At 36.9% G+C, this 26,403-nt stretch overlaps 1 protein-coding gene across 9 annotated transcripts in view; it reads left to right on the plus strand.

Annotated features, from left to right (window-relative positions):
* Positions 1-26,403, plus strand: part of R3hdm1 (R3H domain containing 1) — a 122,204-nt gene that overhangs the window by 42,591 nt on the left and 53,210 nt on the right. For 4 of the 9 annotated variants that reach the window (XM_051147305.1, XM_051147309.1, XM_051147312.1 and 1 more), the window contains exons 4-14: positions 1,108-1,149; positions 1,599-1,688; positions 6,597-6,711; positions 7,673-7,751; positions 17,319-17,378; positions 17,462-17,602; positions 21,871-21,979; positions 22,072-22,167; positions 24,087-24,124; positions 24,207-24,257; positions 24,354-24,580. In XM_051147305.1, coding sequence (XP_051003262.1) covers positions 1,108-1,149; positions 1,599-1,688; positions 6,597-6,711; positions 7,673-7,751; positions 17,319-17,378; positions 17,462-17,602; positions 21,871-21,979; positions 22,072-22,167; positions 24,087-24,124; positions 24,207-24,257; positions 24,354-24,580 — 1,048 coding nt within the window. Of the gene's footprint in view, positions 1-1,107; positions 1,150-1,598; positions 1,689-6,596; positions 6,712-7,672; positions 7,752-17,318; positions 17,379-17,461; positions 17,603-19,180; positions 19,314-21,870; positions 21,980-22,071; positions 22,168-24,086; positions 24,125-24,206; positions 24,258-24,353; positions 24,581-26,403 lie in introns of those variants that run through there. The other 5 variants (XM_051147311.1, XM_051147313.1, XM_051147307.1 and 2 more) reach the window with 4 other exon arrangements.

The following is a 26,403-nucleotide window of genomic DNA, read 5'->3' on the forward strand; positions in this document are numbered from 1 at the left end:
AATCTGCTTAGACAGTACTCTGTGCAAACATATTCAGATCATTTTTTCCCTCCACAAGCAGCCTTTTTTTGGGGAGAGAAAAGTGGTACCTGACTTTCTGTCTCTTAGGAGTCGTTGTTCACTCGGTGATCTAGAGTTTAATCGTAAGAATATAATGTTTTAATCTTTGAAGGCATTAAGACCCAGAATAGAGGTTTTGCCATTTTCATACTCTGACTGGTATTTCTGTTGGCCTCACATAGAAGTCTTTTGGGATGTTAGTATACATAATATTTTTCTCCCTTTTCTCAAAATGTGAAGCTTAGTAGCCTTTTTGAATATGTAATAGCAGTTTTGAATATGTACTGTGTTTGATGCGGTATTGGCTCCCTGCTGCTAATGAGAATAGATGCCCCAAGTGGAGCTGGATTTGAAATGACAGAAAGGAAAGAAGCAGAAGGAAAAAGAGTTTAAAATCTGTTTGGTTCTGAGTTACAGGCACTGCAGGCTCTAGCACAGACTACAGTTGGTGGCTTCTTGAGTTCTCTGATGATGTGGCTAGTGATCTGACAGCTGTGCTAAACACCTTTCCTGGGTCTGCCTTGTATCATTTCTGCTTCATTGCTCACCCGAGACCTCATGAGCAGCATTCTGAACTAACGCTGGTGATGTGACCTTTGTGTTTTGCTGAAAATGCTCAGCAGATGAGAGATGAAAGCAGCATAGACTCTGACTCTGTGCTATTCAAATATTTTCCTTAGAGAAGTTGAACTTTTTCTGACTTCAGCTAATTGAAATTGCTGAGTGGTTTGGTGTGTCCACTTACTCCAACATTGGTAATAATGTTGTTATAAAATATTGAAGAAACATGCTTTATTTTACTATGAAAAAGCCACCTTCAAAACTCCATAGTGCATTCATTTAACACAGAAAGTTGCTGATTTAAAGAAAAATGCCAATCCACAGATGGGCTTAGTAATTTTTCCGACTGTGCTTTTGGAAGGAATCAATCTCTGCACCATCTTTGATTTCCTTGTTTAGAGAGCTCTGTGGTTTAGGTGTATAAATTAAGCAATTTTTCTGTTTGAGTGTGAAATTTAATAAAAATCTTTCTTATTGTATATTCAGCGGCCCCTGCAGTCATTTGGACAGACAGGAAAGAGGTCTAAGGTATAGTAACTATTTGGTGTGCTGGCATGCCAAGGCCTTCCTTCATGCTTGATGAATTCTTGTTTTCATACAGCACATTCAGTTTAGTTTCTCATCTTTTGTTTGGGCTAGAAAGCTTCTTTTGTTTTATTTGGTTTTTTAATTTTTTTATTTTGTTTTTTTTGTCTTGCCTAGTTGCTTTTGTGCATTGCTTTTAATTATCTTTGGTGGGTTTTTTTTGTTGTTCTTTTTTTTTTTTAGCTATAGAGAAAAATGGCTTTCTCACCATTTGTTGGATTTGAGATCGAAATTATTCCCATACTTGCTATTGCTATAATGATATACCTAACTTACACATTTCATCTACTTTTTATGCGTGGTGGAAACTAAAAAGTTTAGACACTCTAGCGGGCTTTTGAATATGCCCTAATTTATGAAATGTAGTGTTAATTTTAAATACTTCTCTTTAGTCAAGCTCAAAGTTAAAGCTAGTTCGGAGCCTTGCAGTGTGTGAAGAATCTCCACCACCTCCTGCAGCAGAGATATCACAGGAGACCCAGGTAAAAAAAAAAAAAGCAAAACAAAAGTTATTTGAAGACGTGGTGGAACTGGAGATATTCTTTGATATGATCAGTGAACGCTGAATGTATGTGTATTCTTTTATCTGTAGCAAATGAAACTGATTTGATAATACTTGTTAACAAAAATCCAAATGAGAGGAAAACTCTTCATTCTGAGGCTTGCAATAGAGATTGCTCTTTTGGAAAAGCTGAGCTTATATGTTTACCTAGGGATGTGACTTTAAGAAAGTTATAAATTACTATTCAAAAGTAATCAATATTTAATTACAATCAGTGATTATAATTATGATATAATTACCTTTTTAATTTGAAGTTTGGAAATTTGTTGTGTTCTTGTTGCTTCTCTGGGAACTACCCTCCTTCTGCTTAATAGTTTAGTTAGCCTGAATGTATAATAAAGCCAGCGTCCATTTTGCATGAGTCTTTATTATTGTCTAATACTTTTAACTCTGACTGAGATTCAGGCAGACCACAGAGTTTGAATCCTATATTCTTTTTAATGCTTTGATTTTACTTTCTGTTAATCTTAACTGCAGATGGTCTTTGGTGCTGTTTGAACAGTATTTTCATCTCTGCAGACGATATGGTAACTGGGGTGTTAGTGAGTGGCTTGTGCTTCATAAGAAGGGTTTAGGCAACTTAAAATTAAGTTTCTAAATAAGTGAGACAACTAGTGCTTATTTAAGAAACCATGAAAAAAATTTTAAATGAAAAAGCCATAACATGTTGTACATCTATTTTTAAATTGTAAATGTCAGAGGAGTAGTGGGGTACACCCTTAGTTCTAGCATCGTGGAAGCAGAGTTGGGTAGATCTCTTTGGGTAGCCATTCGAATCTATATAGCAGGTTTCAGATCATCTAGAGCTAAACAGTAAACCATGTCTCAAAGAAAACACTTGTCTTTAAAAAAATATTTTTTTTTTTTTTTTAAAAGCAAATGTCAGTCGTACATTTCTTGATTGAAGCAAGCAAACCTTTTCTCCTTTCCCATGGCTTAAGTGATATCTTTGAAGAGATACTGTGGATAATAAAGTTAGTTGTCCCATGCTTATAGTGAGTCGTACTTTTACAGATCACTATATTTTACTTCTGAGATGTACAAAAGGGAAAATTTTAAAACAGATTATAGGTAATAATGAGTAATCTTTAAAATACTTTTTGGCAGTTCAGATGTTCAAAATTCATTTGATATTTTCACCCCCATTGGAGCTATGTAAAATATACATATTGTATATATGGAATTAAATGTATTTGGTAGTACTGTTTTTCTAGCAAAGTCAGAAATACTCTCAAAATGTTTAATGAGTATTGTTGCCTCTAAAAGCTTTTAAGCATAGTCCTTCAGGCAGTTGTTTTATGGAATGTGGATGGTTCTTAATTAAGCATTACCTAGCTGGTTGTTAGTAAGCCTGGTGAGTTATGGCATATTCTGAAAGGAGAAAAAACAATAAAGTTGTTTGAAATAGCAATTTTTAAAAGTTCTCTTATGCGCTAGAGAGATGGCTCAGAAGCACTGGCTGCTCTTCCAGGGAAGGGATCCAGACTTAATTCCCAGCACCCGTGTGACTGCTCATAACCACCTGTACCTTTTAAGGGCTGTAAACACATCTTTTGGTCCCCACAGCAGCAGACATGCGTGGGGTACAGAGATGCTGTCTTGGAACTCTGTAGAGCAGGCTGGCCTCAAACTTAGAGATCTACTGTCTCTGCCTACCAAGTGCAGGGATTAAAGGCATGTGCCACTACTGCTAAGCTTGGAAGTTTGTTTTATAAGTCAGACTCAAGAATGTGGTTGCTCATGGAGTGTGTTTTGAAAGTTCATTTGTTCGTTCTGTTGAAAAATGCTGTGTTATCTTAGCCTCGTGGCATTTATAATCCAGTGAGTTTGAGGAAATGAGAAGAGGTGGCCGTTTGTGTCTTATGGGAAAAGCTGTCATGATCCTTCTTTTAAATTTAAGTTTACCTTATGTGAAACGTGTTTGGGGCAATGGGAGATGTCTTATGATATACTTAAAAAAAAAACCTATGTCATAGAAATTCCTCTGAAAATATTTACTAGGTTATATGTTGATTATTAGCACATATATTGATTACAGGTTATATATTTATGTTTTAAAAAGAGTTTTACCACTTGCATAAGATGTTAAGTTAGAATTAGTTATCCCACTTACTTTCTGTATTGTTTTCTGTTTCTCTTAAATTGAATCATTTTTGTTTGCAGCCGGGCACGGTGGCACATGCCTGTAATCTCAGTGCTCAGTGAAGCAGAGACAGGCGGATCTCTGCGTTTGGGGCCAGCCTGTTCTACAAAATTCCAGGACATTCCAGAGAGATCCTGTCTCTCCAAAAAAAAAAAAAAAAAAAAAGAAGAAAAATCTCTATTGCCTCTTTAAACAAAAGTTATTTTTAAAAGGAGAAACCTTTTTTCCCATGCCTTCAGTTCACTAAAATGCACCTGAAAGGGAACTGTAAAATAAGTGTTCTGCTAGCTGTTCTAGTCCTTGATGCTAGATAAAGTTTCCAACAATGGGTTTTCTTTATTCAAATACCGAAAACAAGGGGAGCTGATGACAAGACACCAGACAGCAGCCTTCTCTACTCGAGTTTTATAATACAGTTCCTATTGATTAAATAATTTAATATCTGTAAATTAATGCCTATAACCCAAGTGAAAGAATTTAGAAGTGAAATATGGAGTCATTGAACGTACCTTTTAGTGAAGGTCCAAGAACTCAGTGTGGAGCCCATTTCCTTCTGCATGTGTGTCATTGGGCATCCCACCTGAGTAGTAAACTGCAAAGAAGGAAAACTCCATTTCCAAATAGCTGAAAACTGTGAGGTGAATGAGAAACAGAAAAAAGCTTAGTAAATAAATTAAAGTCATGAGTATGACATGCTGCTTGGTGAGTACTGCTAATGTCTTTGGTAAGCAAAACAGAAGACAGAGAGAGCAAGTGTCCGACATCCTAGTAGAGACTGCTAGTGGGCAGCACTCTGTGTTCTGAGCAATATCCCCAGCCTCTGAAGTTCAACTCAGCAGGAATGGAAGGAAGAAAAAATGAGAGCAAGAAAACAGTAACTAATCTTTTGTTGTTGTTGTTTTATTTTGTTTCAGTTTTGGGGTTTTTTGTTGGTGGTCGTGGTGGTTTGGTTTTTGGTTTGTTTTTTTGTGTTTGTTTGTTTGTTTGTTTGTTTGTAACAGGGTTTCTTTGTGTAGCCTTGGCTGTCCTGGACTCACTTTGTAGACCAGGTCCTCTTGCTTCTGCCTCCTGACTGCTGGGATTACAGTGTGTGCCACCACGCCTGGCTAGCTTACTGTTGTATATATAACCAAAATTCTAGTGGTTGTTCTGAAAGTAATTTTATGTCGGTGGGGAGAAGTTTAAGAGAAATTCTGCTGGGAATAAATTTGAGAATCTTGACATTTGTATCCCTTGTGTTACTGACCACTTCTGCTACTATATACAGAAAAGTTAAGTAATGAACAAAAGTATAATTTAATCTAAAATAGGTCACACTTTTATCTTTAGTTAAAATGGCCTGAAGTTTATTGTATATTTTTTGTATTTTTCCCTGAACAAACAGCTCAATATAATCTCTGCTTTTTGGGGTGTGTAAATAATTTTCTAGTAATCTCTGGTGGCTTTAAAATTGCTTTAGTGACATTTTCAACATAAGATTATTTTCTATTTTTTTTTAATGGTATGGCTAGTTTGTAGTTGTTATAGATCAGCAAGAAACAAAATATTATTTTATATCTTTCTAAAGCATCTTTGTGGTGATTGAAGTAGGCATAGTGATACATAAATCTCAAGTGAGAAAACAGGTGTCATGATTTTGAAACTGTTTCTGCTTATATTTTTGTATTGCAAAAGAAAGAAGGCAGTGTGCATATATGGGATGTTCAAGAAATTAAACTTGGGCTAGAGATGTCGCTCAGCTGACAGTGCTTGTAGCATGCCAAAACCCTGGGTTCCATCCCTAGTACCACATGAATGAAATGTAGTATTGCACGCTTGTAATCCCAGCACTTGGGAGATGGAGGTAAGATTAGGCATTCAGAATCCTTCTCCTGTATATAGCAAGTTCAAAACTAACTTAGAATACGTTTGACTCTATCTCAAGAAGAAACTTAAGTTTTGTTAATTATTTTTTTATGCTAACACATTTCTATTGTCATGACTAATAATTGTGGTGGTGAGTATCTCCACCCGAACAATAGGTCAAGAAGAGCTGAGTTCTGACCTCTAAGGGTTATGTAAGAAAGGCACTGAAACTGTTACCACTCAGGAAACATTTATGTGCTCCAGAACAATTTTAAAGATATGCTTTAATTGATACATTCAAATGAACATATTAGGTGTATTTTTGGTTTTAGTTTTGAGACAGCATCTCCCTATGTTCCTGGCTGTATTGGAACTTACTGTGTAGACCAGACTGGTCTCAAATTCAGAGATCCACCTGCCTCTGCTTCCTAAATGTTGGGATTAAAGGCATGTGCCACCACCATGCCTGGCTGGACATACTGTTTTAACCATTTTTCTCAAAACATTTTAAGTTTCTTTTCTGTTTGTTTTGAGACAGGGGTTTCACTAAGTAGACTAGGCCAGCCTCAAACTCACGAACTCATAGATTTACCTGCCTCTGCCTGTGAGTACTGGTATTAAAGGTGTGCCACCACACCTAGCTTAAGTTGCTTTCTAACTTAGAATATTTAAGTGCTGGAGAAATAGCTCAGCTGTTAATTTACAATGTTTAATTGGATTAAATGAAAATCTCATCTCCTCCTTGTCCTTCATACAGTTTTGAGTTACTTAGGAAATGCCAATACTTAATACTGAATCAGTTTATATTTTCATTGAGTAATTAATTTTTCCTTCCAACAGGAAAAAATTCAAATCCAGTTAACACAATCATTTGAAAAAGAGGAAAAGCCCTCAAAAGATGAAACAGATAAAGAAAAAGCCAGTGATAAATTGCCCAGAAAAATGCTATCAAGAGGTTAGTACTTGTTTTTATTTTTTAGGTTAAAAATTAGTTTCATCATCAATACTTTTTTTAACCCCTTGAATAACATGTCATATCTTCATTGAAAATGGTGCAGCACACTGGAGGGATGATGTAATATCTGGTGTATCATGGTTATTTATAATGTTTTAAGATCCTCCAACCAAAAATTGTAACATAAATCTGAGTTACCAAGGAAAATGATCATCAAATTCTCTTACTGATCTCACTCATGTTCAAATGCCAGAATCTTAACTTGTGTTATATTGGATCCACTAACTGTATCACTGCTTACTAATTCCTTATCAATACAAAGAACTGGTGCCACATTAAGAATATTGCTGGAAGTCCTAGAATGTTTGTCTTCATAAAAAGTTTTAAGCATCTTCATTATTGAACATTACAGTTCAATAAAAATGTTGTATTTATAAACTTGTTGTGTTTACCAGTGTTTTAAGGGTATTACATTTAAAGGGAATAAATAAACATTAGTTTGAGAGGTATTTTGAAAGCAAACCTTTGGCACTGAATTTCAAGAATTTTCAATTATTTTAGCACTAAAATGCTTACCTTCCAAATTACTGTTTCTATTTAGATACAGTCATGCAAATTAAGCTTTTTATGTTTGCTACAGTTAGAAATAATTATTAAAACATTCAGTTTTTCACCTAAGGAAACATGTTTGAACATGAGAATGTGATGAGTACATTAGGATAATTAAAAAAATAAATAAATTTAGCCTGACCTTAAATTTAAGAATGTATGCAGTTATATTAGCCCATGTCATGAAAATATATTCAAGTTTAAATCATTGTAAATTCCCTTTTTCCTTTTTATCAGTATTTTTTTCTTCATGGGGCAATTCATTTTACTTAAGATAGACATAATGTACAAAAGGGAAAAGGATTTGTGTTCAAACAACTTTATACTGGGTTTTTGTGTTGTTGTTTTTTAGATTCCAGTCAAGAATACACTGATTCAACTGGCATAGATCTACATGAATTTTTAGTAAATACATTAAAAAACAATCCCAGGTAAAATTAAATTTATAAGGTTTACATTGTTTATAGAGTATCAGATTCTTGCTATGTATGCTTTCATTATTGAGTTCAAGTAGTAGGCTAAGATTGTAGTTATGTGGAATATACCAGAAACAGTTTAGTTCTTAATACTAAGATGTTGGTATAAATATCTTTGCATTATTCATGTTGTGATGTGAAATCATTCCTATTCTTTATGCATTTCAGAAATAGAAAGGCGCCAATATATTTAGACTTTGAATTGGGATTAAGAGATAAAATTTAATCATGAGTGTCTTTCCATAACAAATCTATCCGAGTAAGAACCCTGTGTACTCACTTGTTATGAGTACATTTTGTTCTTTCTTGCTGGGCTTATAAACTTCCAACCAAAAGCTTTTTAATGCTTATTTAAGCCAGTACTTGAATTGTGAAATCCATTGCCTAGCATCAGAGGTGTTAGTTGTAAACTTTTGGCAGGGGCCTTTGAGGCCCACAGAAGAGCCACCCGCAATACACCTCACCAGCACTTTCATGGGGTAAAGTACCTTGTTTGAGAAACTCCCCTCAAGTTATTAGCTCCCCAATGTGGTAGTTATGTGTCAGTGGAGCAAAGATGAGACTGTCTAGAAAGGAGCACCTAGGAAGTAATGTGAGGAGTGCCTTTAGTCTCTCTGGGACTTTGGTTTTGTTGGGGGTGGTTGTTGTTTGGTTTTTGGTTTTGGTGATTTTGGTTTTTTGAGACAGGGTTTTTCTGTGTAGCCTTGGCTGTCTTAGACTCCCTTTGTAGACTAGGCTGGCCTATAACACACATAAATCCCCCTGCCTTTGCCTCCCCGAGTTTTCAGATTACAGGCATGCACCACCGGGCCTGGCATCTCTGGGACTTTCATTCTGTCTTGCTCCAGCATGATCATTAACTATTGATCGCATTCAAAATTTGCTATGTCTACTGTTCACTTGATTTTCAGTTTTGCACTTAGCCCTAAAGGAGGTCCATCAAACTAAAAATGATCTCTTTGCCATGAATTTGACCAAAAATAAGGAGGGTGTACATGGGAAGGTTTGGATAGAGGAAGAGGAAGTGATAAAAAATTATATTACAATCTCAAAAAACAAAAATAATTTTTAAACAGTGGTCTCATTGCAGTGATGGGATGTGAAGGACCATAGGTATGAAGTGAGCAAGAAGACAAGCCACTCTACGTGACTCTTTCCTGTTTTAAGTTTATTTCTTAGTTGCCTCAATAGAAAGATAGGTTCAATTGATCATTGAACGAAACTTACTGCTAGTATATGTAAATATGAGGAAGAAGCCTTAGTCACTATTTCTGCTAGAGACAGAATTAAGTAAGTAATTAAAGTATAACAAATGTTGTGAAGCTTGTTCAGCTGCTATACAAATCAGAAGAAGGTGCTAGGGAGTGACTCAGCTGTTAAGAGAGTTGCTCCTCTGCGAGAGGACCCAAGCTCAGCTCCCAGCACTCACACCATGCAGCTCACAACTGCCTGCAACTCTAGCTTCTGGGATCCAGCGTCCTCTTATGACCTCCATGGGCACCCACACACATGGTGTATATTGAGACAATCATGCACACATATAAAATAAAAATGTATCTTTGTATGTGTGGCTATGTACACAACAGGACAAGCAGGGCATTGTCTTGATACTTGTTTGTTTATTTTTGTTTTTTTTTTTCGAGACAGGGTCTCTCTTTGTAGCTCTGGCTGACTAGGATGGCTTGGAACTCCTAGACCTGTCTGCCTCTGCCTCCTGAGTGCTGGGATTGAATGCCTGTGTCGTCACCACCCCCTAGCAATTGTAATCCCAGCACTTGGGACACTGAGGAATGCATATTGCTGCAAGCTATAAGAGGTCATCAGGCTACAAAGTGAAATCCTGTCTCAAGATGCAAAATGAAACATAAACAAACTGTAAAGGATTCGGCCCATAGTTTTGTTGTTGTGTGTCCCAGCAGCTTTTCAAAGGACATCAGGCATGTTTTTTAAAAGACTTGTGAACCTAACAGTGACTAATGGAAACTGCCTTCTTTGAAATGCTAGTTGTGTGACTTACTTGAAAATTACTGAACATGCATGCTATTTTGAATTGCCAGATGCATGCTATTTTGAATAATTGCCAGATTTATACAGAACAATACCATATAATCAGATTGGTGGTTTTAAAGAACAGCTTTGGGTATTTAGAGAGATTTCTTTGTCATAAAGCACCATAAGGAAAGAGAGTGACCAGAAATCCTAACAAACACAGAGGGGCTGTCAGGCTTGCTAGTACAGTCCTGCAGTCTTAGCTGTCCTGAAGACTAAGACAAATAGACCACAAGTTCAAGTCTAGCTGGGAAGCCTTAAAAAGATCTCAATATACAGAGAAAAGAGGTTTGGGAGTATAACTCAGTGATAGGGTAATTGACTAACATTAATGAGTCCCAAATTTCAATCCCCAGTATGAGGGCAGAGCTGGAGAGGCAAGTTTGAAAGATAGTCAGAGCCAGACCTTTAATCCCAGCACTCGGGAGGCAGAGGCAGGCGGATTGCTGTGAGTTCGAGGCCAGCCTGGTCTGCAAAGCGAGTCTAGGACAGTCAAGGCTACACAGAGAAACCCTGTCTCAACCCCCCAACACACACACACAAAGAAAGATATTCAGAAAATAATCATGTTAGGACTTGGATGAGTCTTAGAATATGGAAGGCTACTGAGAACGGCGTGTATATTTCTGACTGAGGTAATAGTTAAGTAGCAGGCAAGAATAGGGCAGGAAGGGCAATTAAAAGGCTGTTATCAAGTGAATGAGTCAGCATTGAGTTAAAGATTGGGAAGTCAGTAGAAATGCAGCTTATTGGGGGGTAAGTTTACCCAGAGGTATTTAAACAAACGACAAGTGCAAAATTATCTTAAAATGCTAATTTAAAGGGAAAGTCTTGATCTCAAAAGCTGGTAGATGAATCCTGAGGCTTCTTGACCTAGATGTCAGCCAAAGTATTACTGAAGTAATATGTCTTCCCTGTGAGAAATTACTCTGCACACTTAGAGAATAATAAAGGAGAAGCTCTTTACTGGGGAAAAAAAATAGAAGTGGCTAGCTGTGGCTAATGCCCAAAGAAGCTGGACTTGAATAGAAGATTTTACTGACTCACATGCATCTTAGGCTTACATATTCATGGATGCTGTCATCCACGAATCTCTTTAGTCCCAGCCCCAGGTTACACTTTGAATAGCTTAAGCAGAGACTTCCAAGTCTGGTCGCTTGGTTAAAGGAAAGATTTACCCAGCAAAGATACGTCAAAATTATCTCTTAAGTGCACCAGGGTTCTTTTATAGTAGTTATTACCAGGGATCATCTTACCCAACTTGCAGAGCTAGGCTTTTCTCAAGAGAAGAGTGCGGCTTTTATGGCAGGCCAAGACTTAACATTGATCTCGTTCTCGTGCTACTTTAACTTGTAGAGCAGTAGTCCTAAGCCTTCCTAACACTGCAACACTTTAATGCAGTTCCTCATGTTGTGGTGAACCCTCCAAGTCATAAAATTATTTTCATTGCTACTTCATAACTGTAATTTGTTAGTTATTTTTTGAGGATGGGCCTCGTGGCTGATCAATCCTGGTGAACAAGTGTTCACATCCTAGCATCAGAAATTTTGCTTATCTAACAGGTCTGGTTATTGGACTAAATGATAGTTGGAAAGATAGTACTCCCTTAATTAGCTAAATTATATTTTGTGTGGTTTAATATCTTCTAAGCAAATGTATGGGTAAATCCTTTATTACATTAGTTCTATTATCTTGAGTTTCTTCTTCATCAAAAGCACAGTTTCACAGAAGATAGATAAGTAGAAATACTCTAACTATCCCATTAGAGTGAGAAATCAGAAAGCTGCTGGGTACTTTAACACTTTCTTCCTCTGTAGTAGGATGGTGGAGACCAGAACTGAGTGGACTCAGGAATAATTGGAAAGATAGGAAATACATAGCTACTGTTAAGTTAGATCCAAATGGGCAAAACTATGTCTCTTTTAACTTTTATCAAAAGCAAACCAAACTAAACCCAGCAAGGAACATTTTCTGTTGTTTGATTCTCTTTTCCTTTAAAAATACAACAGCTTTTAAATTTATCTGCATGTTCTTTTTAATGTCTAGCTTAATGCTTTTAGTATATTCACAGCTCTTTGCACATATCAAAGAACATTTTTAGAGCTTCTTTTTACTTCTCTTTAAGAAAAAGCACCCTTTAGCTATCACTGTGCCAATAATAAATAAATAATAATAAAATAAAATATAATAGATTACTCCAGAATTTTTTTTGGTTTGGTTTGTTTTTTTGCGACAGGGTTTCCCAGACTCACTGTGTAGACCTAGACCATGCTGGCCTAGAACTCATAGAGATCTGCCTGCCTCTGCCTCCCGAGTACTGGGATTATAGGCATATACCACCGCCACTGCTTACCCCAAAACTTCTAATGTGTTTTCTGTTCTTATATTTTTTCCTCTTCTGGACCATCATTTCAATCAACCTACCAAATACATGGTCTTTGTTAAGTATGTGCCACACAAAATGTATGGTATAAGATTTATTGTAGAAGCATGGGTAGAGAAGGGAGGAAGGTGCATCCAGGGGGACAGAGAGAAAAACAGGTAGACAGACAGACAGAGAAAGTACAAGAGAGAGAGAGAGAGAGAGAGAATGTTAGAAAGAGGCAAGGTAGCAGGTTGGCCCCTTTATAGTCTGACACACCTGGTGGTGGTAGGCAATGACGTCATAGGTTTTTAAGCTACCTAGAGGCAGCCGCCTATATGCTAAGTCATCATTTAGTATAGTTTCCAGTGCTCACCCATATTGCAGCTTTACCAGTGTTTTATTTCTTCTATATATAGTTTTATTTAAGCTAGTGAATGGGCATATAATTCATAAATCCCTAATGCATACACTATTACTAATGTCATTGTGCAGGGATTTCACTTCATTTTTGCTAAATAGCTGAACTCTTCAATGACGCAAATGACTAGTACTTGATATAGAATTAATTACAGCAAATTTCCAATAATGGTTTCAGGATTGAGTATGTCCTAGAGAGTTCTACTTGATGCTAAATACAGTTTTTCAATTATTACATCTGTTGTTTAGTGTGTGTGTGTATCACATTGTAGCTATGTGTAGGTCACAGGACAGTTTATCTGAGTTTGATCTCTTCCTTCACAAGGGTCCTATGGATCCAGCCAATCATTAGGCTTGGCAGCAAGTTCTCTTACCTGCTTAGCTATTACACTAGCACTATATTTTTCTTTCTTTTTTTTTTGGCAGTTCTAGGGAATTGAACTATGTGCCTCGTGCATGCTGAGCTGACCCTTCAGATTTTTTCCTTTAGATCATTAAACCATTTTTACTTTAATTCTCAGACTATTTAACTTACTTTAAACTGATAAATAATGTATCTAGGATTTCTGTTTGCAAGAAATATTTTCAGCAGCCTCACTGAAGCTATAAGCCTGGAAATGTTTTTGTCAAAGTTATATTTACTGACATGATTTGGGTTTGCTCATAGGTAGTTCTGTGTTTTTGTAAAGTACTCCTAAACATTACTTGTTGGAGTAATATTACAGCACTCTTTCTCACATATTATAGAAATTTGCCCAGGGGCATGAAGCGTTGAGTGGTGGTAACCTGCAGGAGCATGTTTTGTTTTCTGCTTGTTGAATTTGCCATACTGTCTCTAAAGTTAGTTCTATTACAATGACCAGAACACTGGAAACCCACAGACTATTGCTCCTTTGTTTAACTTTAAGGAGTTTTATGGCATTTTGTTTGAAATACTTGTTTGTATGGGTTTAATGATAGCATATATTGGCTTACTTTTTAGTTTATGTCCAATACCAAAATCCCCATAACCTTGTTTATAGATTGGAAATTTTAGGATCTTGTACTACTACAGTGAATAAAAGGCAGAATGTCTGAGGTTAAGACCTTAGGAGAGTTATTGCGCCTTGTTTTCCTAGTATATTCTACTAACAGTACAGAAAGTTAGTTTAAAAAAATTGATGGAGATGATAATAATACAAAAGTCACTTATAATCCATTGGTTACCATGTTAGGTAAGAAAAACCTGAGTTTCTGTCAGTGGCTTATAGAATTATTAGATTTTAATTTTTCCCCATTGAGACAATAGAGTTTTTTCCTCTAATTATATACTTTGAGCCAGAGAACGTTTGAAATATCTTCTATCAGCTATTTACTTCACTGACAGAATACCAGTTTATAAGTGCACTGCTGTATGAACTGTATTAAATAAACTACTATTTTATTCTTTTTATCATTTTCAGTTTGTAAAAGTGGGAAAATTACTGAAAATTATATCATCTCAAAGCAATTTGATCCCAAAAGTACAGATGAAAAAGAATCTAAGGGCTGGAAAGATGACTCAGCACCTAAGTACAAATCTTTTGTAGTGCCAACTCCATTGGATTTGATGACTTCTGTCTTTCACAGGCACCAGGCACACACATGGTGCACAGAAAGATAGATAGATAGATAGATGATAGATGGATAGAAGATAGATAGATAGATATGCAAGCAAAACACTCAAAATTAAAAAAATAAGTTTAAAAATATTTTTTTTAAAGAAAAAGAAGATCTGTTAAGCAAATTAATCTGTTTCATGGGGAAGATTTCTATGAAAGAAATAAATCCTCTATCTATCCCCCAAATTTAAGGAAAGATTATGTAAAGACTTTACATGAAGTATTTTTATTTATTTTATGTGAGACATAATTTGTTTAGAACCTATATTTTATATGTGTATACGATAACTATGAAAAAGTTTTTTAGAAAAAGAGAAAGTTTTAAGAGACTATCAGAGGATGTTCTGGGCAAGCAACTTAAGTAACAAGGCAGTATAAGAGGTGCTTAAGGACCAAGATAGACAAGAGGTGGTCCAGAATAATGAGAATTTTCTGACTTCATTGGGAAATAAAGCCTACTTCATGCTTATCTTGTATGTTACAGAATTTGAATTCTAAGAGCAGTAGGAAACCTCTGACATAGCAAACTAAGGGAATGTTACAGTTGCATAAGTACTCTTACAAGACTATTATTATGCATGCTCCACATGGGACAGGTTAGACCAGAACAAGGAAATGGTGAAATTCTGACTGCTAGGACCCAGGTGTGTGGCAGTGGAACCAAAGAAGGTAGATAAAATTTGCAGCAATAATTAACTCAATAGGAGAATTACATAGGAGTGGTGCAGGATGCAGTGATGTGCACCTGTAACCTAAGAAATCAGGATGCTAAGGCCAGAGACTCTCAAGCTTGAAAGTAGGTTAGGTTACATAGCAAGACTCTGTCTTTAAACACAAAACAGAAAAAAATATATGGCCTCATGGTATAGGTCTGCAATACCAGCTACTCAAGGGGGCTGAGCAGGAGGATCACAGATTCCAGGATTTGATCACAGCTTGAGTTCAAGGCCAGCCTGAGCAAGTCATTAAGATCATGTCTTTAAAAAGAAGGGTGGGGGGAGGAGGAAATCAGTAGGGAAAAAAGTGGAACTGAAGAGATGGCTCAGCAAGTAAAGTATTTGCCAAGCAAACATGATCATTTCCATCTGGATCCCAGCACTAATGTGAAAAGCTCAGCATAGAAGCTCAGGAGCTGCCACTGAGATTGAGAGTACTTATTGCTGCTTCAAAAGACAAGGGTTTGGTTCCCAAGACTCACATTGGGCAGCTCACAATCACCAGCCCCAGGCACTCCAATACCACTTTTGGCTTCCAAGAGCATCCACACACTTGCATTCATACATATACATATATACAAATAAAATCTTACCTCCCCTGTAAAAGAAAGCTGGGCATGGCAGTGTACCTATATCCTAGTGTTGGGAAGTTAAGACAGGGTAATCTTACGGGCTCAGTAGCCAGCCATTCTAACCAGTGTGAGCTTTAGGTTCAGTAAAAGATCCTGTCTCAAAAAAAAAAAAGCACAAAGTTATCAAGAAAGACAAACCAGCTTGAACCTCTGTATGCATGTATGTGTGTATGTGCATACCCACATAAACAAGTGTGCATACTGTTAAAATATATAAAGATGCCACATAACAGATCTGGTATGAAAGGAGATTTATTGTGGGAAAGACGGAGAAGAGGAGAAAAGGGGAGGGCACCCATCACAGAGAGAAACAGACAGAAATGGGAGAGACCTGGAAAGAAGAGATCAAGAGAGAAAGAGGCTGGGGGGTTCTTTTTATCCAGTGTACTTGTTTTCAGGGGCTGCCAGGCAACCTAGAAGCAGGCTAGTGGCACCGCCTAATTTATCTCTCTTTCATGCTTCCCCCATCACACACAAACACATAGGATCATAGGATATGGTAACCTAAAATTCTCACTCTGTCATACCACAGTAAATAGAAGGTGGTCCCTTCTATTTGCCAGAGGGCAAATTGAATATTACTTGAACTTGCATGAAAATGTACTGGTATTGGATTTGGGCTTGAAACTATTTTGTAAAAATAGCTTTCTCTTTTTGTACATATAACAAATTTAAAATTTAACTTTGTCAAACAAATGAATAGACTAAAAGTTATTGTTCAGTTTTGTGGGGCTTGTTTTGCAGTGCATGGGGAAGACCAAACTCAGTATTGATGCACAGACTTTCAGGTGACCCAAGAAGAGGCTACCAACACTTATATTAAATTTTAGCAAATTCCCTAGGCACTGCTTTCTTGAACTTAATATCTTTACAAGACAATCTATAAAGCTATTTCTAGCTTTAAGATTCTGGGAGTTTTTTGTCTCCCCGCCCACCTCAGATGAACATGGAACATGCAGTGAGTAGAGGAAAATCCTAGAGCCATAGTCTCAGTGTATAAGAACCAAGAAGAATGATTGCACTGACTTGTTGCAGCCTAAGTGCCCTGAATAGGACCCCAGGGAACCAAAAGAGCACATGCAGATACTCATTTGACCGCCGGCTCAGTTTAGATGGCAATGTCTTTGCTTCATTTTGATTTTATGGGAAACTTTCTCAAAATCTTAAAAGCACATAGTAGTAACTTACAGAGTGAACAGTAGGCACTTTGGATTCTGTTACGAGTAACCATTATTAGCATCCCATGTTTCTGTGGGCTCTTAGGGTATGCACTAGTGCCTGTGGACAACTCTACCATAAAGAGTTACACTTTAAAAAAAAAAAAACTTTCAGCCTCTTACAACATATTTTACAAAGCTTACAAATAATCTATCATCAAGCTTGTGATATCTCTGGATGTGCTAGGCTGCTTTTTGTTGTTGTTCTCATGTTGTTGGTTTGGTTTGGTTTTTGGTTTTTCGAGACAGCGTTTCTCTGTGTAGCCTTGGCTATCCTGGACTCACTTTCAGGCTGGCCTTGAACTCACAGAGATCCACCTGCCTCTGCCTCCCAAGTGCTGGGAATAAAGGCGTGCGCCACCACCACCCGGCAAATGTGCTGTTTATAAGGAGGAGTTAGCTATGTGAATTCATAACCTGTTGACATTTATGATTACATGTCAGTGCTGAGTTTTACATCTAAGGGTCTTCATACTTTTCTTTCAGGGACAGAATGATGCTGCTGAAATTGGAACAAGAAATTTTAGATTTCATTGGTAATAATGAGTAAGTCCTGACATTTAACAAGAAAAGAAATTGTCGTTATAATTCTCCTTGGATTACTAAATTGGCTGTTGTTTTCCTTTCAGGTCCCCACGTAAGAAGTTTCCCCCAATGACATCTTACCACAGGATGCTATTACACAGAGTGGCTGCCTACTTTGGATTAGACCACAATGTTGATCAGAGCGGGAAGTCTGTCATAGTGAACAAAACTAGCAACACAAGAATGTGAGTGCACAGCGTTGCGTTGTCTGTGGACTAATGCTTGCTTCCTACAGCTTCTTCATCTGCAGTAACTTCATGTGATAGAGCCAAAGAGTACACTTATCTCCCTAGAAGCAAAGTGCAAACCTGTATTCAGATGAGGGAGACGGGAAACTTGTTAGAGGAACGGCAACACCCACCTTGGAGGGCGTGCTATCAGCCATGTTTGACAACCACTCTTAAAGATGTTTTCAAAAATTAATTTAGCTATTTATGACCACCTTTAGGCAATTTAAAAATAAAAATAAAAAGTACCGAGCAGGGTTTGACACTTGTCACATTCAGTCTACCACCTTACTATCATTTCCAAAATCCTGTTTTGTTGGCTAGGTTTTGTTTTGTCTTGTTCTGTTTTGTTTTGTTTCTACCTCAAATCTGAAGAAACTGGAGCTGTGGTTAGTGTAGTGTCTTCCCCTTTCTTGGGTCATAACTGATTTACTGAGGAAAAATGTTGATAGTTAGGAGCCCACTGTTTTAAAAGTTACTGTTTTTAAAAGCTGAGCATTGGGCTCAGTGGTACAACACTTGCCTAGCAATGCCCAGGGGCCTGGGCTGAATCCCTTGAGTTATAAAAAGCGTCCTGTAGCCTCATGTTCTCTGGAGCACTGGGATTACAGACCTGTGCCACCACTCATTGCACAAAAGTATTCTCTGTATTTTTTCATTTATGGTAGAAAGGAACCTAAGATAAGTAGCCATCAGTTTCAAGTGGCACAAATAATGCTCTTCATTTCATTGTTTTTCTGCCTTTCCTCCGGTCAGCTATTTCCCAGAGTCTCGTCCCTCTATCACTCACTTTGCCTGGTTACATTTTATTTTCTAGTCCCTTCAGTTATCATGGCCTTTGCCTATCCATATAGCCTGCCATACTGCTTGCTGAATCAAAATTGAGGCCTCTCCATTTCAGACAGTCTTTGTCAATTAAATAGGTGTGTTTTATATTTTAAACGGCTATTCCTACATTAAAATTAATAAAAATAGTTGTCTTGGGCAGAAATCCTTATAAATCTCTGGGAATTATTATGTAAACCTGATTTAATTTCATCATGTCTACCCATTAGTATTATATATACATCTTTTACCAATTAATCCTTTTCCAGTTAATTATATAGTGACTAAAATAGGGTAGTATCCAGTAAGATATAGGTGAAACTTAAGTGGCTAGAACTGTGCTCTCTTTAACCAGTACCTTTCAACATTACTTAGAGCTGCTGGATGCCCAAACACATGAACATTAGCAGGCATTTTTGACTAACATTTCGACTGACAACTCTCTAAGGTTTTCAATACAGTGTAACCTCAATTATTTGAATTTATGAATGATGTCAGAAAAGCTTTAGGGTTTTGTAAAGGTAATCAAAATTTAGTTAAGCAGAGATATTTACAAACTATGGGTTGATGTAATTATAATTAATTGTTTCAGATCATTGAAGTTACACTGTATTCTTTATATCTTCTGGGATATGAAGAAGCTTGTAAAATCAGAAAACCTTAGAGATCTACTCCACATTGAATAAAAACAAACTTACCTTTTCCTCATAGGGAGATTACCCGCTCCAGCCTTGAACCAGTGGTGTTGTGGATGTCAACAACCGGGTGTCCACTGGGGTGTCTCAATGGAGCGGGAAGTTGCCGATTGCAGGGCAGTAAATTCAGGCATCTTTAAAAGAAAGAGGTAAGACAGTCTTAAGGTTAGCCGAAATGCCTGCCAATATTATTTGTGTGGGAATCCAGCTGTTCTTAGAAAAGTTGCCAGGGCCTTGGTTAAACCATAGAGTTCACTTTACTATAAGAGTCTCTCACTCAAGTAAAGATACCTTAAATAAGAAAATGTGACTTTGCACAGCTTCAATTATAGGTAATAAGAGTAAATGAAGCAATCTTGTGACAGATGGCATACTGTTGTGATCAGTATTAAATACATAGCCTTTCAAACCTCCAAAGAAATCAGATTTCTCATCATTTTGGTCATGAAGCATTGTGATCTTCTTACTTTGATATGAATTTCTTTTCTTTCCTTTTTTTTTTTTTTAATTTTAGTTTTTTAGTATCTGCTCTGTCTCATTCATCGTTTTACAATGCAGATTTCTTCATCTTGCTTAGATAATTCTCATCTTTAAATCTCCTTTTATATAATTTATAGGAGTCAGCTACAATGTATTATCAAAAATTTGGTAGATTAGCTGGGCAGTGGTGGTGCACTCCTTTAATCCCAGCACTCAGGAGGCAGAGGCAGCCGGATCTCTGTGAGTTTGAGGCCAACCTGCTCTACAGAGTGAGTTCCAAGACAGCCAAGGCTACACAGAGAAGCCCTATCTCAAAAACTTTTTTTAAAAAGTAGATAGAGATAAGTGTGGTGGCACATGCCTTTAATCCTAGGGCTGGGTGGGTAGAAGCAGGGGGAATCTATGTGTTTGAAGTCAGCCCGTCCTACACAGCAAGTTTCAAACCAGCCATTGTTACACAGTGAGACCCTATTGCAAAAAGAAAAACTTATTTGCTAGATTGAAACATATTTATCTGTGTGGTTTAGATTCTACTTATAATGAAATGTCTGGTCTTGTTTTACTGAAATGTCACTGCTTGGGTTTACGATTAAAATTTATTGATTGCCAGGCATGGTGATAACATACCTTTAATTCCAGCACTCAGGAAGCAGAGGCAGGCAGAGTCAATGACTTAAAGGCTAACCTGGTCTACAGAGCAATTTTGGGCTAGCCAGAGCTACACAGTGAGACACTTTCTCAAAGAAATGAAATTTTATTCATGGTATTCCCATATTGCTTATAGTATATGTATCCATATAAATATGTACTTGAGCTATACATAAAGGAAACTGTAGAGAATTTATTAGATTTTCTTTAGAGGTATAAAATGTTATATATTGTATATTTCGAAAGTAATTCCAATATAAAATGTTAATAAGACTCAGAATATTGATTGAATAACTTACTGGAGCTGAGACTGTATAAACAGACGTTAATTTTTTCCTCTCTTCATTTAATCACTTTACAACCTGATTCCAGTCTCCCTGCTTCCAAACCCCCCTCCCAGTTTCCCCCTCTCCACCTCAGAGAAGGGGAAGCCCCCAAGGGGTACCAACCCACTCTGGCACCTCAAGCAGAACTAAGCATATCCTCTCCCACTGAGCCTGACAAGGCAGCCCAGCTAGGCGAAAGAGATCCAGAGGCAGGCAACAGAGTCAGAGACAGGCCCTACCCCCATTGTTAGGGAACCCACATGATAACCAAGCTGTTGCACGTATGCTCCATGTGTGTAGGGGTCTAGGTCAACCTATGCATGCTCTTTGGTCGGTGGTTCAGTCAGCAGAGGTCAGTTTTAACATAAACTTAATGTCTAGGGCCCTTAATCATTTATCTTCTTTTAGGTTTTAGTGAAACTTAAGCATTTCCAATCTGAGAAAACCAATGCACTGTAGAATATTTCCTAAACTTCACATCATTCTCTAGTGTTGGCCTCTGCATAGAGCTTATCTTTTCTAATCTATTTAAGTTAATACAAAATAAAGCTATGCCCTGATGCAATTAAGAATTATTGGCGAATAAATACATTTTCAAATAGTCTCTTAAATTTTTAAATAATTCAGTCCAAAATACTTGGTTGCTTTCATTTTCTGGTATGAAGACTATAGGAGTGTAACCCATGCAATACAGTATGTGGCTTTTTCTTGGTCCTTGTAACATAGACAGAATCTCCCAGCCTCTGGATCTAACTGTCCTGGCCTCCAGCCATGCTGAGCCTTGTGCTTACCTGTTGACTTTGTTGCAGGTGCTTTAGCCACTTAAAGAGCTTGATTTTCTCAGTGTTTTTTTATAATGACAGAGTTCTGCTTGGTCCTTTTTTTTGCTAATTCATTTCATCTTTAGAACAACCCTGTTAGGTAGATAAAATAATAATTCCCATCTCACACATGGGAAGAAGAAGATTAAATACTTCTGCACATCTTAAAGCTAGTACTGAAGCTAGACGTGAACCCACACAGCCTGACCCCAGAGCCCATGCTGTTTTATAAAGCCTCTGTACCGTTCTGTAGAATAATGTTGCCTCAGGAGAAGCTCATTATGATACAGTGAGATAATAATAGTGTATCTAAAGCAGCACTGATAAATAGCAACATTAGTTTTTTTACCTTGCAGATAATATTGTTTCACTTTTATGTAAATACTATACATTAAATTTTTTTGTTCCCATGTCTTGTTTCTTTTTTTCAGACCTGATCAGAAATTTAATGAACATATTAAGGATGATAGAGGTGACGACTTTCAGAAACGTTATATCCTTAAGAGAGATAACTCTAGCTTTGACAAAGATGATAGCCAGGTAATCTTGAGAAAAGTGCAACATTATAAGTACAAGCTTTAACTGTACCAGTAGTTCATTTTCCTAATAATTACTTGTTTTTCCCTCTTTAGATGAGAATACGTTTAAAAGATGACAGAAGAAGCAAATCTATAGAAGAAAGAGAAGAAGAATACCAGAGAGCTAGAGACAGAATATTTTCCCAAGATGTATGTGCTGTTACTTCATACATTACTATTCTAGTCCCCCCTTCAGCTATTGGTCATACTATTTTTAACCATATTGATTACATACACATCAGGTCATGTTTTTGAAGTAGGTGGTTTGTTCATCTTAATTTGATGGTACGTTGGAACAACAGTATAAACTTTTACCAAAATTGGACACAGGTAGACCACAGTAATCAGTAGGGAATACATTGCTATTTGTATGGTTTTTTTTTTTTAAGCTTGTGACAAATGAGGCTTTATAACATTGGCAACTAATCTTACTTTGTTAGTAGTGAACTTAACCTGAATAAATAACTTGTGTCTTGTAAGAAAAAATTAGTTCATCTAACTAACAGTTAAGATTTATAACATAATAAATAATACTGAGAGTTTATTATAAATACTATTCTGGACACTGAAGATCACATACATGTACTGTCATGATCTATCTACAAAATGACCCTTTGTGTTCAGTATTATCCTATTTGTATTTTACAGGTAAGGAAATTGAGACAGTAGAAAGCTATGCAAAATAGCTAGAGTAAATACACCTAGGAAATGGCTGACTGGGAATTTTGATCCAGGTCTGCTAACCTGAACATCTGTATTAGATAAATGTTTCCTTTGGCATTTTATAAGGTATACTGACATTTGCAAATTGTCAGATTATAACAATACGGTGTGGGAATCACAGAGATACATGAAAATGTAATAGTGTCACAGCAGACAGAAAAGCACTACCAAACTAGGGAGGGGGTGAAGCGTAAGCCTCTGCGAGGCGGTAAGTTCAAGCAGAAAAGTCAGTATTTGCAGAGGCTCACGGGGAAGGGAAAACTTGAAATGCAAAGAACTGAATGATTTTGAGTAGCCAGAACATAGCCTGCAGGCACCATAAGTAAGCTTTACACTGGAAAAATACTCAGGAATTTGATGCCTCAGCCCTTAGCGTTTGTTAAGGTACCTGAACTTGTGGTGTGTGTTGTTTTGTCATTCTATATAAACAGCTGAGTAGTTGATATTTTATGCATCTTGACCCACATATTTGTTTGACGGCCACCATAGTACGTAGTCATAGTTGTGTTCCAGTAGATCTTTATTTGTAAAAACAGGGGTTTGGACCTGTGTTACTGAGTCATGAAAGATGGGAGACTTAGCATTTTAGAAAGCTTGCTTTGGCTTCTCCTCTATAAAATGAATGAATAGGGCAAAATTTGGTAACCACAAAGCTATTTAGAAGACTGTTGCAGTAATATAAACAGAAGTGACCATTTCCTGACTTAGATTGACAGCACTGGAGGAATTTGACTTTAAGTCCTTACGGCCTATTTGCCTATTCTCCGCTTTATCCCTATATTCTCTGTATTAGCACTATCACAAATAGAGGAAGTCACTGTGTTACAGTGAATTGATCAATTTTTTTTATTTTTCACATTTATTATGTGTGTATGTGTGCATGTGCGTGAGAAAGAAGGTCAGAAGACAGCTTTCAGGGGTTGGTTCCTAACTTACATGTGGGTCATAGGGCTTAACATCAAGTGCTTTTTACCTTCTGAGCCATCTTGCCAGTGCCTTCATCAGCTTTTGGTCACCACTAATCAAATATTAAACATGATTAATATATTTGAGTTCATCCATTTTAAGAAGACTAAATTTCAAATTCATTTTGACAATCAGTGGCTTCTAAGATATGTCTATTAAAAATAATCATAGTGTCTCCAACCCATAAAAACCTTCATTATCATTCATGGACTCTTTGGGGGGGAATACTCTTACATTTTTAGTTGTGAGCCTAACCTTTAGGACCTAAGCCATCTCTCTAGCCCTTGGAAATGTACTCTGAAAGTTACTATTTTTTGTTGTTACCATTGGTGTACAGATGATGTTATATATTTGACACACTTTCTACCTTTTCTTTCCAGTCTCTGTGTTCCCAAGAAAACTATATTATTGACAAAAGGTAAGGAAATCTTTAATATCTTCCTGCTTTCTATCTAGTTGATGCTAATAACAATTTAAATGTCTTATTAAAATGCCAACAGAATCCAAGATGAGGACACTAGTGGTACCCAGCAGAGGCGCCAGATATTTAGGTATTAGAAGCATGTTTTCCAGACACTGTTAAAGAAAGTATTTTTTTTCTCCCTCATCCCCCATTGGCTTTTCAATGTTTTCTTTCTAAATTACAGAGTTAATAAAGATGCTTCAGGGAGATCAACAAACAGCCATCAGAGCAGCACTGAAAATGATTTGAAATACTCAGAGCCACGACCCTGGAGCAGTACAGATTCAGACAGCTCCCTACGGAACCTGAAACCCGCTGTAACCAAAGCCAGCAGCTTTAGTGGAATCTCAGTCCTGACAAGAGGTGATAGTTCTGGAAGCAGCAAAAGCATAGGCAGGCTTTCAAAAACAGGTATAAGTATCTACCTAGACTGTGCAGTCAACATGTTACTTTGCCTAAAGTCTTAGCTCCTCATCACATGGTTCTGATTATTCCACAATGTAAAGTTACCTTCTGCTCAGTAGTCACCTACAAAACACAGAAGGCATGATGGCCATACTGACATCAGGATTCATTTTTGAATTGGAGGTGGAATTACAAACTAAAGTAAAGCTCCTTGTCTTGCTATATAAAGTTAACCTGGTGACTCCCAACTAACTCATCTCATTTAACCTGACCACTTAGCCCCGTCTAGCCACGTGGCTGGCTATGCCTTCCAGGCCTATAGTCATGATGTCTGTCTCCTCTCGTGTCTCCTTGCAAAAAGGTGACTCATTTCTTGTATGGAGGAGGTGACTGGAAGTTCTTTACTTCTTTATGGTTGGAAAGCATAGGCTTGTCACCTAGGATTGTTTAATCTTAGGTATATTTCATACTATCTGATGTTGATAGCATTTTTCGTGAAATTTTTTTGAGGAACTTAAAAACCAAAGAAAAGTAATATACCTACTTCTATTACAAACAAAAATTTAAATAATTTGCTCATGCTTTTGGCTGCTTTGTACTTTAGATAATTGGTCATAGCATTTTTCTCCTCATTTTCACTAAGAAGTAGAAAGAACACTACAGAATTCCATGTGTCCTTTAGGACTTTTGTATGTCTTTATTTTTTTTAAGTCTCTAAATAAACATGGAGATCAGAAATGGTTATTTCCTCCTAGCCTATTTGGGTTAGGTTAAACATAAAATGAGTATTGAACAAATACATTTAGAAGGTATCTGGAGACGGCAATATTTTTCTAATATAGTGTATGTTTAAATTGCTAATGTTTGTGAATTGCATTTCTACCTTGCTTAAAATATAACTCTACTAAAAATGTCTTAGTAGACATAGTAACATATTGCTAAAGACAGTAAATTTTGTGAATGTTTTTAAAATTGGTGTACTTACCTGTATATACTGCAATTTTGTCATAACCGGAAAAAAAAATCTTTATTGTGAGGAAGTCTTTTAGAGAGTGCAATATTCCCCTGCCTTTGCCTTCCAGGTGGTAGGATTAAAAGTGTGCACACCACCATGCCTGGCCTAACTAAAACATTTTATTCACTTGGAAGTAGTCAGTACACTCTTCAGTACTCACACACAATATAATAATAATAATAATAATAATAATAATAATAATAAATTTTAAAAATAACTTGTACTACTTTATCTTTAGAGATAATGGTCTGTTTTAATCTTTTAATAAGTAAGAGTAATAGAGTTTCCATGATGGTGCACAACTTTAGTCCCAGCACTCGGGAGGGAGAGGCATGTGAATCTCTTGAGTTCTAGGTCAACCAGGGTTACACAGGGAAACCCTGTCTCAGAAAAAGATAAAAGAAAAATGATATGGTTCAAGTGTCATTTTGCGGGGTTTTTTTGTTTTGGGTTGAGTTGGGTTTTTTTTTTTTTTTTTGGTTTTTGAGACAGAGTTTCCTCTGTGTGATAGACCTGGTTGTCCTAGACTCACTTTGGAGACCGGGCTTGCGTCGAACTCACAAAGATCCACCTGCCTCTGCCTCCTGAGTCTGGAATTAAAGGCGTGCACCACCACACCTGGCTCAGGTGTCATTTTGATATGCCTAGAATAAAAGCTTTAGTGTATCGTAATTTTTCATTACATTCATTAAAACTTTTATCTCAGAGTCAGCTCTCTTAATCATAACCAAGTTGAGTCCAAGTACTACCTGAATCTGTATATTTCATTGTCTCATTGTCCACCTTTAGTCATTATTTTTTAAAGGCAATGAAT

The sequence above is a fragment of the Acomys russatus genome, chromosome 6 (genome assembly GCF_903995435.1).
Source record: "Acomys russatus chromosome 6, mAcoRus1.1, whole genome shotgun sequence".
NCBI classification, from domain to species: Eukaryota; Metazoa; Chordata; class Mammalia; order Rodentia; family Muridae; genus Acomys; species Acomys russatus.